At 38.5% G+C, this 17,738-nt stretch overlaps 1 protein-coding gene across 11 annotated transcripts in view; it reads left to right on the forward strand.

The window, feature by feature from the left end:
- Positions 1 to 17,738, forward strand: part of ERC1 (ELKS/RAB6-interacting/CAST family member 1) — a 547,045-nt gene that overhangs the window by 121,956 nt on the left and 407,351 nt on the right. For all 11 annotated transcript variants that reach the window (XM_046012301.1, XM_046012300.1, XM_046012305.1 and 8 more), the window contains one exon: positions 611 to 778. In XM_046012301.1, the coding sequence (XP_045868257.1) occupies positions 611 to 778 (168 nt within the window). The remainder of the gene's footprint in view (positions 1 to 610; positions 779 to 17,738) is intronic.

Here is a 17,738-nt window from a genome sequence, read left to right on the forward strand (position 1 = left end):
ATGATTTCTAAGAGGCACAGGTTGATAATGCCTCGTAACACTAAATGTGGCTTTTTAATATAAGGATTTTATATAAGCTTTTGTTTACGAATGAAAAAAGTAAACAGTATACTGGCAACAGCTTTTGAATTTAACTTTAAATAGCAATGCTAGGAGATTTTCTTTTTCCCTTCTGTTTTGTATCTACACTAATCCTGCTTTATGTTTTAAGAGGTCTGACTTAATACAATGAAAACTGTTTCATCAGCTCAGTGGTTTTCAGATGCTTCCTGCTATCTCATAGTAATCTAACTGAATTGGGATTTTTCCTCCCTCTATTCTTTTTCTAAGGGATTTTGAAGAGTATTTAGGAGATACTATAAATGAAAACTGGAATTTCCCTATTTGTTGAAAAACTGTGTGTGTGTGTGTGTGTGTGTGTGTGTGTGTGTGTGTGTGTCTGTGGTGGGTGGTTATCCAAGATTAGATGATGGAAAAAAGATGAATTATGTTTTGTTGGAAAACTAATGCTTTTAGTTTCATATTTTGTGACTCAGATCTGTCAGAGAGCCAGATAAGAGGTGGTTGTTTCATTTCTTTTTTCCTTACAGTGTTTTATTTTCTTCTCTAGATTGGTCAGGTGAAGCAGGAGCTGTCCAGAAAGGACACAGAACTACTGGCTCTACAGACAAAGCTAGAAACACTCACAAACCAGTTCTCAGACAGTAAGCAACACATTGAAGTGCTGAAGGAGTCCTTGACTGCTAAAGAACAGCGGGCTGCCATCCTGCAGACCGAGGTAAGAATTCTGGCTTTGGCAGGCAATCAGTTCCTTGGTACCTTTTCATGTGTATCACCTGTGCAGTTTTTGTCATACTTAAGATTCGGGAGATATGAATAATGTGATGAATAATTGTTCAGCAATGTGGTCGTACTGTACTAAAATAGAACTATCTTGTTTTATTTCTTAGATCTAACAATCTGGTGCAGTTTATGTATGCCTTTAATTCTTTGAACTTGCCCTAAGTTTGTACTACTAAGTATACTTTAACATGAAATGTTGTAAATATAGTTGTAAAAAAGAAATCCAAATCCATCTTTTGTTCTCACCCGTGGTGAATCATGAATGTCAGTGAGCTCGGTTACCCTGTGTTTAGATTATTAAGTGTTCTTAATTTTTGATATTATGACTAGCTTTATGTAGGCAAGCTGCAAAATCTAGAAATGTTCTAAATAGATCTTATTTTGAACTTCAGATCATGAGACAATGTGCCTTCATATCCTGTTTGAAAATGAAGTTAGAAATTGTAGATTATTTAGCCTGTCAGCCCTAATTATAGGTAGGAGTATCCTAAATAATTCCATATTTGTAATGATCAAAGAGAAGAAACTGATGATGCTATTTGAATTTATTGTCTTAAATATTTTTCTAAAGGTCTAGTGAAATAGGGAACTTAGGTAGAAATAGGTAAGTCGTTCTGCTTTATAGAAGAAAAACAAAGCATATAATGCGGATTAGGGTTTTTTTCCTTTTTCTTTTAAAGAACCGGATAGGTAAATAAAGGCATACTTAGGTGGAAAAGAGGAATGAGAAGTAAAAACGCTTAAAAACATTATAGACCCAGAAGATGAGAATCCTTTAGTGAGGAGGAATGGGGAAATGACCAAAACTCTTTCATGTAATATTTTATTTTTGTATAGGTTGGGACTTTGTTGAAAATGAGAGATTCAGATGATGAGAGATTTCGATGATGTATTTGAAATTTTCCTTACAACTCAGACTTTCTTTCAATCATGTTTCTTATTATCAGGATATAAACTTCATTCTACCTCACAGGGATATTTTAGATAAAAATTAGGTTTTGGCTCTGGGATCATAGTTGCTGAGTTTGAACTTCAGCCTTACCACTTACTACCAGATATGTGATCCTGGGCATGTTATTTAAGTTCACTGTGCCTCACTTTACCTCCATCTGTAAGATGAAGATAATAGGAGTGTCTGCCTCATTGGGTTGTTGTTAGGATTAAACTAGTTTATTACACACAGTAAAGCCTTTGTCTGTTATTGTTATCATTGTAGCTATTGTGTTAAAATCAGCTGATATATATAAACTGAAAATACTAAGAGAACACAGTTGGTTTTCTTTCCATTGGCATACATTTTATTTAGAAGATCTGCTCTTTCTTATTTTTATTCAGCTAGTTTTATGTTCATCCAGGGAATTGCAAATATAAAATTATCTGGAAAATATTACCTGCAAAGTTACTAACTCATCATGCCTTTATTAGAGTTTTTCACCCCAGTAACTGGTGTGCATGCAGTACTACACAAGGGTCAGAAGAGGGTGCCAGTGTTTTAGAGGTGAGCCTACTTCCAAGTTTAGGAGTGTGATAGTATTGGCTAGAAGTGGCAGGTGTGCGAATTGGAGAACCAGGCAGTTGGTTTAATGATGATGCAAACATTTAAAAGCTTGTCACAGTCTAATAAATGACTTTTTTCCTCTTGGCAATCCATCCTTTTCTTTGTACCCCTCTCAAGTAGTGTTCTTATTCGATAGGCCTCACACAAATGGGCTTGTGATTGATTTCTCGTACCATAGAGAGTAAAGACTGTATTTGTAGTCATTCTTGAATGGTTCTTATATTTGTTTTTAGCCATGTGGGAGTAACTGAGTTTCAGTGATTACCCCTACGAGTCACTAGGACAACTGCTCTAATATGACCATCTCATCCTAAAAGATAACAGTGTAAAAGCCAATAATCTTTTGAGTATAGGATAATTATATGAATGTGATATGGTGACTTATTAGCATGTGCTTTTTTTTCTCAAATTACTCTGGTGACATTTGACTGGGGTCACTTTTCCCCAAACATCTTTCTCATGTTAGAGCCCAATAAAAGGCAGTTTGAACCAGCTCTTGGAAAATTCTCACTTTTTTAAATAATTTGCTCTTAACTCATACTGTCCTCATTTCTGCAGCTGCCCTAGACTTTGATCTAACTCTCACATCAGTACATTAAGCATGTATGAAAAAGAACATGGATCAAGGAGTTTTTAAGAATCCTTTAAGGAAAAATGGGCTATGGCAAAAGACTTGATTTTTCTTCTTGTTCCTGGTCCAGGGAATGAGGCTGTTGTGTTTCGGGCAGTGTACAATATATAGTATTTCTGGAATTGCTCTTATTTTATGAACACCCCCCCCCCTTAAGGTTTTATTTATTTATTCGACAGAGAGAGGGCGCGCGCAAGTAAGAGCGGCAGGCAGAGGGAGAGAGAGAAGCAGGCTCTCTGTTAAGCAGGGAGCCTGATGCGGGGCTCGATCGCAGGACCCTGGAATCATGACCTGAGCCGAAGGCAGCTGCTTAACCAACTGAGCCACCCAGGCACCCCATGAACATCCCTTTTAATCTGTTGATCTTCACGGATGTAGTCTGGATTTAGTAACATAGAGGTTAAAAGCATGGGCTTTGGCGTCAGACCGAAATTTGAATGCAGCTATCTGTGTTTATTACTTTTGTGATCTTGGATGAATTACTTTACCTCTTTAATCCTTCATTTCCTCATTTGTAAATGGAGATAATAATAGGACTAACATCCTAAAGTGGTTGTGGCTAGAATAGATGTTTAATTATGTAGCTCTCATCTGAATTTAGAGGTTAATACTAAATATCAATAGGTTTCAGATTTTTTTTACTTACCTTACAGTTCATAAGCCCTTTTATTTACTTATTTATTTATTTTTAATCTCTGTTGATTTATGTGATCCTCAGATTAATGGTATTAGGTATTAGGCAAGATAAGTTTGGGGGTTTTTTTTGGTTTTTTTTTTTTTTTTTTTTTTGCTTTCATTGTGGGGAATTATATAAAGTTTTTAATTAGCATATGACTTTTGGTTGGTACTTGAGGCCAATTTCAGTAGTACCCTGGGACTTTCAGTATTGGTTATAATACTTTCAGGAAGTTTTCTGTTTTATGCCCAATTGCTTGTTTCTAAGTCTTGATGACATACTGTGGACCTACCAGTGAATTTATTTTCTGTTTGAGTTAAAACTGTGCAGAGCTGATTTTGTCAATAAATTAAAATAATTAATACCTTACTTATACCTTACTGCCTCAAAGTAGTACAGTTTTTTCTTCTTCAGGACATTGAATTTTAGAATTCTATTTGTTATAGGTGAATATTATCTCTATCTTACTGACAGTTTATAGGAAGTGGCTCTTCATTCATAGCTAATCCAGCGCAAAGTAAAGACCTGCCCTGGCTCTAGGATGTTTAGGCACTGGAGCTTGGGTGTTGTTTGCCATGCACCTTCTACTTGCATTCCCAACGTGGTGCCCCAGTATGCTGTGCTCTTCAAGCTGGAGTTTTGACTTCCTCAACACATTTAGAATTAGAAATACATCCTTAGGACAGAAGTGCATTTTAGAGATCTAGTCTTTCCATAATTCATAAAACATGTTAGATAATACCTGACATTGGATGCTTTCTGTGTGTCATGCAGGGATGTATACTTTCTTTCGTTTTCTCAGTTAATCCCTGCAGTAATCTTCTAAGAAATAAGAATTGTCGTAATATCTTGAAGATGGTCACACTGAAGCTTGGAGAGATTGAGGTTACATGAGTAGTTGAGTGATTACCTGGGATTCAGAATTTGATCAGTTGAAACTCCAAAACTTATGTTCTTGGTCATAATGCTATAATGCTTTCCTGTGGGGAATCTAAATATATGTGTATGAGTGAAACAACTGCTCAGTATAGAAGAGGATTTGGCATCATGAGGTGGTTTGGCTTATTTTTCAGTGACTGTTTCTCTCTTATTGTTCTAGGTGGATCATTGCTCCATCACCACTCTCTGAGCGGTGCTTAGCCTGTTACGAGTCATGGGGTGGTGGTGAGGCAGGTGCTGTAGTGTAATATTGGTGAGGTACTGATTAGCTTCTGAGTGTCACTTTCTTCCTCCACATTACGTATACCTGAGTAGAAGATCACCTCAGAAAAAGAGTGTTGGCAGAGTAGAGATACATATTATTACACTGAGGTTCTCAGATTTGGGGGCTTCCTGCCTACCACCACCAGTCCCCCAGCTACAAATGGTGCAGTTGGCACTGTTCATGGTGGTGATGGGGCAGTGTCTTTTTTTTTTTTTTAATATTTTATTTATTTATTTGACAGAGAGAGATTTCAAGTAGTCAGAGAGGCAGGCAGAGAGAGAGGGAACAGGCTCCCTGCTGAGCAATGAGCCCGATGCGGGCCTCGATCCCAGGACCCTGAGATCATGACCTGAGCCGAAGGCAGAGGCTTAACCCACTGAGCCACCCAGGCGCCCAGGGCAGTTCGTTTTTTGAGGAGATACAGATAATGATAAGCTTAAGAAGATGACAGGAAAATATAAGTGTAATTATGGCTCTTAATATGCTAGGGGAATAAAACAATGTATAAGTTTCAAATCTTAAGTATAAAGCTCTCAGTTTATCTAGTGGAGAATAGAAAAGAATAGGGGAAAGGGTGGGGAAAAATAAGAGGTATGTAGACACCATGAAAAATGTTGACCAAAATGGTATGACTAATGGGAAAGGCGATATATTAAACTTAGATTAAAATATTGACCTCAGTTGGATTAAAAAACAAGATGCAGAGTATATTGTCAATAAGAGTTAAGCATAAGGCAAAAAATAGTAGAATTAAAAATAAAAGAATAGAAAATTTTTTTATAAATAAAAGGTATATCAAGAAAATGTGTCTTCTGAATCTGCTTTGTTTTAACATAAGTTAAATTATTTATCTATCTATCTATCTATCTATCTAAAGTAGGCTTTATGCCCAGTGTGGAGTACAACAAGGGGCTTGAACTCATGACCCAGAAATCAAGACCTGAACTGAGATCAAGATCTGGATACTTAACTGACTGAGCCATCCAGATACCACTAATTAAATGATCTTTTTTTTTTTTTTTTTAAAGAGAGAGTGAGTGTGAGCCAAGGGTGGAGGGTGGGGAGGAAGAGGGACAAACAGATTCTGTGCTGATTGTGGACCCCCACATGGGACTCAATCTCATGACCCTGAGATTGTGACCTGAGCCAGAATCAAGAGTCATATATTTAAATGACTGAGCAAAGAAGTTATAAAGCACACAGAGGAATGCTACATATTGATAAAAAGAACAGTAGATCAAGAAAATACAATGATTGTGGACATTTACGCATCGAAGAGTATTGCCTTTAAGTGTATAAAACAACAGTGGGAGAAACAGATAAATCAGCAGTTGCAGTTGGTCATTAGTACATGTTCCTTTTAGAACTTGATAAAAGAAGCAAAAATAAAAAATAATTTAGAATATTTCAGTAACATTAATAAGCTCAAATAGGTATTCTGTAGAATATTGCACTAACAGAGAATATGCATTGATTTTAAGAACTTACTGAATAGTTATAATGTTAAATCTTTTTTTTTTTTAAATATTTTATTTATTTATTTGACAGAGAGGTCACAAGTAGGCAGAGAGGCAGGCAGAGAGAGAGGGAGAAACAGGCTCCCCACTGAGCAGAGAGCCCGACGTGGGGCTTGATCCCAGGACCCTGAGGTCATGACCTGAGCCGAAGGCAGAGGCCTAAACCGCTGAGCCACCCAGGCGCCCCTGAATAGTTATAATAGTTAAAGGCACTAGGCCACGTAGGAAATGTCAAAATTCCCAAGAATTAAAGTCTCATGGACTGTGTTCTTTGACCCCTAATGCAGCAAAATAAGAATCAGTAATGAAGAATTGCAACATGAAACTAAAATAAATCTGGAATCTGAAATTGTAGTACTTTCTTGGGGGGTATAGTTGATACACAGTGTTTATTAGTTTTAGGTATAGAGATTTATCAAGTTTATACTTTATTCTGTGTTCACCACAAGAATAACTACCATCTCTCCTGTTATATTGCTATTACAGTATCAGTTTATTCCTAATGCCTAATTCCCGAGTGAACACATTTATTCCCGTGACTTATTTATGCCATAACTGGAAGCCTGTACCTCCCACTCCCTTTCATCTCATTTGCATAACTCCCCCCTCCCCTGCCCTCTGGCAACCATCAGTTTGTTCTCTGTATTTATAGGTCTAATTCTGTTTGTTGTTGTTATTGTTGTTTATTCATTGTTTTAGATGACATGGGTGGAATCATGTGGTGTTTGTCTTTCTCAGTCTGACTTATTTCACTAAGCATAGTACTCTCTAGATCCATCAATGTTGTTTCAAATGCCATGATCTCATCCTTTTATTATGGCTGTGTAATATTTCATTTATATATATGTACATATATATACCATGTTTTCCTTATCTCTTTGTCTATTGATGGACACTTACATTAGTTCCATATCTTGGCTGTTGGAAATACTGCTGCAATAAATATAGGGGTGCACATATCTTTTGGATTAGTATTGAAAATATACCTTGAGTTAAGGGAGACTAGAATAGGGATGCCAGGGTGGTTTAGTCGGTAAAGTGTTTGCCCAGCAGTAAATTTTTAGAAACTAATTTTACTTTAAGTTTTACATGGGCGAGTCACAAAAAGGTATTATCATTTCACTTACAGGAGGTTCTAAAGAAGTCAGTAAAATGCTGGTTGCTATGAGTTGGGGGGAATGAGTTTTTTTTTGTTGTTTTGTTTTTTTATTGTACAGTTTTTGTTTTGCAAGATGAAGGGAGTTCTGGAGATTGGATATACAACAGTGTGAATGTACTGAATATCACTAAACTGTACACTTAAAAATGGGTAATATGGCAAATTTTATGTTTTGTATATTTTAAACAATTGAAAAATTTTAAAAATTATATGGACAAATAAAACTATCTTAACATTAATGTGAAGAAAAAGAGGAAAAGAAGGGAGATCTGCTCTAATAGATCTGAAAATGTACTTCAGAGCCATATACCTAACTAAACCAGTCAGTGCACCCCAGAACGGTATAGTACTGGTACAGGAATGGGCAGATAGAGCAGTGAAAAAAAAATAGTTGAAATATGTATGTAGAGGGGAGCATCATAAACTAGTGCTAATTAAGTGCGTGTTGGAAAACTGACTTACTATATGGAGAGTAAAATTGGCCACCTGCCTGGTGCCAGATAGAGTGGACTCCATATTGATTAAAGACCCCAGTATGAAAGACGAAACCATGTAGCTGATCAATGAAAATGTATCTTAGGTAAGATATCTTAAGTGACACCATCAAATTTGAGTATTTTTGTTCAAGAAAGAACACTACTGACAAAGTTAACAGATGTGTGACTGATTGGGAGGAGGTATTTTCACACCTCCCAAAATAACAAAGATTGACATACAGAATAAAAAAAACGATGCTTGTAAGTCTGTAAGAAAAAGAGACTATAAGGAGAGAGAGAAGGATTTAAATAGACAAGTAAAAGACAAGGAAACCTAAGTGGTTAACAAATAAATATAGCATGGGATCCTCAGTCATATAAGTAAACAAAGAAATGTAAATTTCAGAGACAAAAGCTACATTCCATTGTTCAAATTGGTATAAATTAGAAAATGAGTTAATATTCAGTGTTTGTAAAGAAGCTAACAGGAACATAGATGGCGTAGTTGGTTTCAGTAATCCCACTCCTGGATATGTTCCCTAGAGAAAATTTCCCACTAGTCCACAGGAGGACATGTATAAGGATGTTCACTATAAGGGTGCCTGGGTGGCTCATTCATTTATTTAAATGTCTGCCTTTGGCTCAGGTCATGATCTCAGGGTGCTGGGATCAAGCCCCGTATCAGGCTCCCTGCTCAGTGGGAAGCCTGCTTCTCCCTCTTCCACTCCCCCTGCTTGTGTTCTCTCTTTTGCTGTGTCTCTCTCTGTCAAATAAATCAGTAAAATCTTAAAAAAAAAAAAAGTTCATTATAGCACAGGGTATTGAAGGCAGTCCAAATGTTTTTTAGTAGAGGAGTTAGATAAGTAAAATACAGTGGACATATACCATGTAATACTATATAAAAGTCAAAACCAATGATCTAGAAGTATTCATAGGGCCACAGATACATATTTTTTAAAAAAGTAAGAGAATGAGGTATAAAGCATTCATATAAATTAAAAATACGTACATATTTTTAAATTTAAAGGGGCTTAAAAATAGGCCTCTGTATTTCTAAGTTACGTGCACATTCAGTAACATCACACACATTAGAACGGATGTATATTGAATGAGGAATGGATATTGGATGTGGATGGAAAAATAATCAAATAAGACAACAGTAGAACTAAGTGAATTGAGGATTATGAGTAATTTAGTTCTTTCTTCAAGTTGATAGGCGTTTGAAAGCATTAATTCTGACTGTGTAACTACTGTGAGGTGTGTTGGTTATGGTGTATGTACCACATTGATTCTCAGAGTTGTTTTGGCAAATCTCTCTGGCAGGGCAGTTGTCCCTGTTTTTCCCCATCCCTTCCAACACTATGCATCTATCAGCAAGGACTGTAAACTAGGGATGTTCCGAAGGGTTATTCTTTTTGGTAACTGAGGGACTTAGATTTTAATGGTGACATGTTGATAGCAGACCTTGGCCCTAAATGGGGTAGGGTTTTGAAACTGATAGTCCTGTGTAAATCCAGGACTTTCCTGGGAATAAGTGGACTAGAAAAAATTCCTTCTACCACTATTAGTTGACAATGTGAGAAACTAACTTACTTGGTCTTAGGGTTGGAGGAAAGGTGTCTTCTCATGAGCTTTGAGTTTGTATAAGCATAGCTGCTGGTGTGGTTTTTTTTTTTTTTTTTGAAGTTTTTATTTATTTATTTGACACAGAGAGAGAGATCACAATTAGGCAGAGAGGCAGGCAGAAAGAGAGGGGGAAGCAGGCTCCCTACTGAGCAGAGAGCCCGATGCGGGGCTCGATCCGAGAACCCTGGGATCATAACCTGAGCGGAAGGCAGAGGCTTTAACCCACTGAGCCACCCAGGCGTCCTTTCGCAGCTGCCGTTAGCCCTGATTTTAGCCTAGTTCATATAGAATCCCATAGATGAGAGCTCTGCTTAAATGAATTTGCAATCCCAAATTACTTAATCACCTGTGGAATTTAATCTACCCCGAACCAATATCAGAAGTAAAAACAAATATAGTGATTAGACCCTTAGGAACACTGGATAATAGAATGAGACCATAAATAAAATGATTAAAATTATGGATGGAGGGGGCGCCTGGGTGGCTCAGTGGGTTAAGCTGCTGCCTTCGGCTCAGGTCATGATCTCAGGGTCCTGGGATCGAGTCCCACATCGGGCTCTCTGCTCAGCAGGGAGCCTGCTTCTCCCTCTCTCTCTCTCTCTCTCTGCCTGCCTCTCTGCCTACTTGTGATCTCTCTCTGCCAAATAAATGAATAAAATCTTTAAAAAAAAAAAAATTATGGATGGAGTAGTAAGCATAGGAGCACTCTTTAGAATGGAGAAGATAAAGCTTCCTGGGCTGTTGTTTAAGAACTGTTGAGAGGAAAACCTGAGGCAATGTAATAAAGGTAGCACTAGCTGTAGTTGTTCAGTGTCTTTTAGTCTTGGCTTTGCCATTCACTTGTTATGTAAGTTTATACTTTTTGTGCTTCAATTTCCCTATTTATGAGAAGAATAATAATACTACTTTCTAGAGTATTGTAAGAGTAAAATGAATTAATGCATGTACATATAGGACTCAGTAAATATTACCAATATCAAATATATGAAGGAAGGATTTGAAATATGAGCAAAGGAAAAAACACTGTAAATAATACCAGGCAGGTTGTTAAGGAACAAAAAAGTGTTTTAAGCTTTTTTTTTTTTTTTAAAGATTTTATTTATTTATTTGACAGAGAGAGATCACAGGAAGACAGAGAGGCAGGCAGAGAGAGGAGGAAGCAGGCTCCCTGCTGAGCAGAGAGCCCGATGCGGGACTTGATCCCAGGACCCTAAGATCATGACCTGAGCTGAAGGCAGAGGCTTTAACCCACTGAGCCACCCAGGCGCCCCTAAAAAAGTGTTTTAGATTCGAAATACCTAATAACTAAAGTGAAAGAACAGTATAGTGGTTTAACTGCAGATGAAAGAATGCCAAAGGAAGAGTTCGTGAATTGAAAGATACATCTGAGGAGTTATATCCAAAAAGCAATAAGGCACGTTAAGAGATAGGAATTAAAGAGAAGTCTGTTGAAATAGAAATCTAACATATATATGGGAGTTTCAAAAGGGGAGTCTAGAGGAAATGGGAGGCAATTTCAGAAGATGTAATTACTGAGAGTATTTCTGACTACATGATAGGAATGGACCTTCAATTTAGGAGCAAATAATTCTTGAGCAGGAAGATATCCACAACTACCATAAATCACAGATAAACTGATGTTAAAAACCACCAGAGAGGAAAGATAGTGTAGCTACAAAGGATTAACAGGCCAGCAGCAGGTCTTCTAACAGCAACAACGGGAGCAAGAGAGAATATCGTAGAGTAAAATCTTCAAATTTAGTGAAAAACTTGGGCAACACATAATTGAACTCGGTGAAACTATCATTCATCAGTGGAGGTAGAACAAAGACTTTTTTTTTTCAGACTAACATAAACTGATAGTTTACTACCTATGGATCACATATAAAGAACTGCTGAAAACAAAATTGTTCTACAAAGAAGGAGTGAGATTCAGGAGAGAGTAGTAGAAAAGGGAGATTAATGTGACAGGAAAAAAAATTAAATATCAATGTAAGAATTTGGCATAGTCCATATAACAACAATGCCATTAATATCAAAACTTCAGGGGCACCTGGGTGGCTCAGTGGATTAAAGCCTTTGCCTTCGGCTCAGGTCATGATCTCAGGGTCTTAGGATCAAGCCCTGCATGGGGGCTCTCTGCTCGGCAAGGAGCCTGCTTCCTCCTCTCTCTCTGCCTGCCCTCTCTGCCTACTTGTGATCTCTCTCTGTCAAATAAATAAATAAAATCTTTAAAAAATATCAAGACTTCAAAATAATTCATGTTATCCAATAAAAGGGAAGACTTTCGGAGAAAGATTATAAAAGGTTGAGCTTGTCATTTGCTTCTAGTTGTTGGTATAGAGTTGTTAAACGATATAGCAGGTGAAATTCTGCATCTAGATTGCTGTTGTCTTTTCTATCATAGAACTAAAAAGAGTAGGCTGTGTATTTTAGTAGTGGAAAAATGAAAGTGAGGGCCTAAGATGTGTGAAAAGAGAAATTATAAGAAAGCATCCAAGAGATCTATTCAAAGTGTGATTCAAAGACCAGCGGCCTCTGTTCACTTAAGAACTTGAAACGGGGGTGGGGGGTGGGGGGGGGTGGGTGTCGGGTCAAGATGGCGGGGAAGTAGGAGGAGGCGCCGTTTCAACCTGTACCCTAAAGTGAGCTGATTACCTACCGAAGAGCTCCTACCACCCATGAAATCAGCCTGAGATCAGAATTATACACGTCTGGATCTCTACAGGAGCAGAAGATGCCAGTGGCAGGTAAAGCAGAGTGGGAACATCGGACTGATATCGGAAGATAAACAAAAGGGGGAGGGAGCCACCAGAGGTGACCGATTGGAAAGTAATACCCCAATACGAGAGTGCCCTGCGTCTGGGGACCAGCATTAACTTGGAGTCTGGTTGAAAGCACTCAAAAAACAAACAGCAAAGGATCGCGGGGGCAAATAGTGGGAATCAGGGCGGTTAGGGACAGGGACCTAAGTCCCCGGACCCAGGACAGCCTCCCCTGGTGCTGAGCCAGAGAGAGTGTTGCGGAGAAATCGGGTCTAGGTCCCTGAGCCGCCAGTGCGCCTGAGCCGCCAGCCAGCGCGCCCAAGAAGGAGTGGGGTCCGGCTCCCGTGAGGGGCTGGGAGCCTGGGCAGACGGCAATCCTGAAACGTGCTCGTCCCACACCCTCCCCTGGGAGAGGTGCGCACAGATGCTAGCCTGGAGCTCTGGCATCCGGAAAAACCAGACATTCCCAGCCCGGGACAGCGGGAAAATCTCAGTGTTCGATCTCTGCTTGGAACCTCTCTGGCGGTCTGGAGCTGCCCAGACAGCCGCCGCTGCCCTGTTATTGGGTACAACGAGGAGCTCCTGCATCCCCAGGGACCGTGACTCAGAACCGATTCTGCCAGCAGCTCTGCAGAGCATTCTGAGGCTTCTCTCTGAGAGGGAGGTCGGGGTGCAGTTTGCTCTCCTCTAAAACTCCAAAAACCATCAAAAGCTGTCAAGGCAAAAGAAAACAGATGAAAGAACATAAAAACCCCCAGAGAACAAAAGCCTGAAAAAAAAACCAGTTTCCTCAGAGCCCACCCCCTTGAGGGGAGCGGGAGGACCTAACTCAGGGAACATCATTGTCTGAAAACCCACGTGGCAGGCCCCTCCCACAGAAAACCAACCGGGAAGGAAGAAAAAAAAAAAAAAAAGACTACAAGAGAACAACCACCACTACTTCATAAATACAACTTTTATTTTTAACTCTTTACCAATATTCTGGTTCTTTTTTTTTTTTAATACATACAGATAATTTTTTAACCTATTTACCATCACACTGAGATGTCCAGTACAACAAATTCCTTAATAAGCTACTAACCTGAACTTTTTGATACGTACACCCGTGTTTTTCTTTTGCTTTTCTATTTTTTTAAATTTTTTTATTTTAACTTAGTTTAGTCTAGTTTATTCTTTTTAAATTTTTATTTTCTAATATACATATAGAGTTAAACTTCAAGGTAATCCCCTTTCCCCAATCAATGCTACCCCTATAGGCAAACCAGTTTCTAATCCCCCTGTAACTTAGGAAAGTTGAGTCCCTTAACAAAAACATCAAGATACATCCAGGAAGAATCAAAATAACCTTCCTCGCCCACACTGAGAATTTATAACCACTCTCCCAATTTTTCCTTCTGCCAGTGTTTCTGTGAATTTGTGTTTGTCCTGATAAAATATAAATCTTATACTTGGGGTTCTTTCTGATGAGGTTCTTCCCTTTTTTTGCTTATATATATATATTTTTTTTTTTCTCTTGTCATATACTTTTATCAGTCTTTTTGTTTGTCTGTTTTGTTTGCATACTTCATAAATCTTACCTTGGGGCCCATTTGGGCTGAGACTTCTCTTTTATCTTCCCTTTTTTCCCTGTCTCTCTCTCTCTCTCTCTCTCTCTCTTTTTTTCCTTTTTTCTTTTCCTTTTTTTTTTCTTTCTTCTTCTCTATTTCTTCTTCTTTTCTTTTTTCTCTCATTTGGGTTGGGGGGGACCCTGATTGCACAGAAGCGTTCCAGGGTGCACCTTGACTGCACCACATTCGATAAATCCAGCTGCATCTGTTCAGTCATCTCTTACCAAAATGACTAGGAGGAGGAATACCCAACAGAAGAAAAATACAGAGGATGGACCTTCTGCAACAGAGCTAATGGCTATCGACATAGACAATATGTCAGAAAAGGAATTCAGACTAACAATTATCCAGGCAATAGCTAGGTTGGAGAAAGCCATGAATGACCAAACGGAATTGATTAGGGCAGAACTGAAAGCCACCAGGGATGATGTTCACAATGTTAGGGCAGAACTCAAAGCCACCAGGGATGATGTTCAAAATGCTCTCAATGAGTTCCAATCTAATCTAAATTCTCTAAAAGCTAGGGTAACTGAGACAGAAGATAGAATTAGTGATCTGGAGGACAAACAGATAGAGAGAAAGGATCAGGAGGAAGCCTGGAACAAACAGCTCAGAAGCCACGAAAACAGAATCAGGGAAATAAACGATGCCATGAAATGTTCCAATGTTAGAATTATTGGAATCCCTGAAGGGGAGGAAAAAGAAAGAAGTCTAGAAGATATAGTGGAAGAAGTTGTCTATGAAAATTTTCCCAATCTCACAAATGGAAACAACTAGAGGCAGAGAGATTTCCTCCCAAGATTTTAGATTCTCGAAAGTCCTCACGACACCTTATAGTTAAAATGAGGAATTATGTTTCAAGACAGACGCTCTTAAAAGCAGCTAGGACAAAGAAGCTCCTTACATACAGAGGAGAGCCCATTAGAATAATGTCAGACCTGTCCACAGAGACCTGGCAAGCCAGGAAGGGCTGGCAAAATATATTCAGAGTACTAAATGAGAAGAACATGCAGCCAAGAATACTCTATCCAGCAAGACTGACATTTAAAATGAATGGAGAGATAAAGAGCTTCCAAGACCGGCAAGGCTTAAAAGACTATGCAACCACCAAGCCGACACTGCAGGAAATATTAAGGGGGGTCCTATAAAAGAGAAAAAATCCCAAGAATATCATTGAACAGAAATATAGAAACAATCTACAGACAGAAAGACTTCAAAGGTAATGCGATGTCAATAAAAACCTATCTCTCAATAATCACTCTCAATGTGAATGGCCTAAATGCGCCCATAAAACGACAGGACCCATCCATATGTTGTCTACAAGAGACCCATTTTGAACCTAAGGATACACCCAGACTGAAAGTGAAGAGATGGAGAAGCATCTTTCATGCCAATGGGCCTCAAAAGAAGGCTGGGGTAGCGATTCTCATATCAGATAAATTAGATTTTAAACTAAAGACTGTAGTCAGAGATACAGAAGGACACTACCTAATTCTTAAAGGGACTATCCACCAGGATGATCTCACAATTATAAATATCTATGCCCCCAATATGAGAGCACCCAATTACATAAGAAAACTATTAATCAAGATAAAGAGTCATATTGCTATGAATACAATAATATAATATAATATAATAATAGTAGGAGATCTTAATACGCCTCTCTCAGAAATAGACAGATCATCGAAGCAGAAAATCAATAAAGAAACAAGAGCATTGAATGAAACATTGGACCAGATGGACCTCATAGACATATACAGAACATTCCACCCTAAAACAACAGAATACTCATTCTTCTCAAGTGCACATGGAACCTTCTCCAGAATAGACCACATACTGGGTCACAATGCAGGACTCAACCGATACCAAAAGACTGACATTATTCCCTGCATATTCTCCGATCACAATGCTTTGAAACTGGAACTCAATCACAAGGAAAAGTTCAGAAGGAACTCAAACACCTGGAGGCTAAAGACCACCTTGCTTAAGAATGCTTGGATCAACCAGGAGATCAAAGATGAACTTAAACAATTCATGGAAACCAATGAGAATGAAGACACTTCGGTCCAAAACCTATGGGATACAGCAAAGGCGGTTCTAAGGGGGAAATACATAGCCATCCAAGCCTCCCTCAAAAACATTGAAAAATCCAGAATACACCAGCTGTCTCTACACCTTAAAGAACTGGAGAATCAACAACAAATCAAACCAACTCCACACACAAGAAGGGAAATAATCAAGATTAGAGCAGAGATCAATGAGGTAGAAACCAGAGATACAGTAGAATGTATCAATGAAACTAGAAGCTGGTTTTTTGAAAGAATCAATAAGATCGATAAACCATTGGCCACACTAATCCAAAAGAAAAGAGAGAAAACCCAAATTAATAAAATTATGAATGAAAAGGGAGAGATCACAACTAAAACCAAGCAAATAGAAACAATCATCAGAAGTTATTACCAACAGTTATATGCCAATAAGCTAAGCAACCTAGATGAAATGGATGCATTCCTGGAAAACTATAAACTCCCAAAATTGAACCAGGAAGAAATTGACAACCTGAATAGACTGATATCTAGTAATGAGATTGAAGCAGTGATCAAAAACCTCCCAAAAAACAAGAGCCCAGGACCTGATGGATTCCCTGGGGATTTCTACCAAACTTTCAAAGAAGAAATAATACCAATTCTCCTGAAGCTGTTCCAAAAAATTGAAGCAGAAGGAAAACTTCCAGACTCTTTTTATGAAGTCAGCATTACCCTGATCCCCAAACCAGGCAAAGACCCTACCAAAAAGGAGAATTTCAGACCAATATCACTGATGAATATGGATGCTAAGATTCTCAACAAGATCCTAGCAAACAGGACCCAGCAGCACATTAAAAAGATTATCCATCATGACCAGGTGGGATTCAGCCCTGGGTTACAAGGTTGGTTCAACATTAGCAAATCAATCAATGTGATAGAACAAATCAATAAGAGAGGAGAGAAGAACCACATGGTCCTCTCAATTGATGCAGAAAAAGCATTTGACAAAATCCAGCATCCGTTCTAAGTATAGGGATAGAGGGAACATTCCTGAACTTCATAAAATCTATCTATGAAAGACCCACAGCAAATATCATCCTCAATGGGAAAAAGTTTGCAGCCTTCCCATTGAGATCAGGAACATGACAAGGATGCCCACTCTCACCACTCTTGTTCAACATAGTATTAGAAGTCCTAGCAACGGCAATCAGACAACAAAGAGAAATAAAAGGTATCCAAACTGGCAACGAAGAAGTCAAACTCTCTCTCTTTGCAGATGACATGATTCTTTATATGGAAAACCCCAAAGACTCCACCCCCAAACTACTAGAACTCATACAGCAATTCAGTAACGTGGCAGGATACAAAGTCAATGTACAGAAATCAGTGGCTTTCTTATACACTAACAATGAAAATACAGAAAGGGAAATTAGAGAATCGATTCCATTTACTATAGCACCAAGAACCATAAGATACCTGGGAATAAACCTAACCAAAGAGGTAAAGGACCTGTACTCGAGGAACTACAGAACACTCATGAAAGAAATTGAAGAAGACACAAAAAGATGGAAGACCATTCCATGCTCTTGGATTAGAAGAATAAAAATTGTTAAAATGTCTATACTGGGCGCCTGGGTGGCTCAGTGGGT

This window comes from Meles meles, chromosome 7, assembly GCF_922984935.1.
Source record: "Meles meles chromosome 7, mMelMel3.1 paternal haplotype, whole genome shotgun sequence".
NCBI classification, from domain to species: Eukaryota; Metazoa; Chordata; class Mammalia; order Carnivora; family Mustelidae; genus Meles; species Meles meles.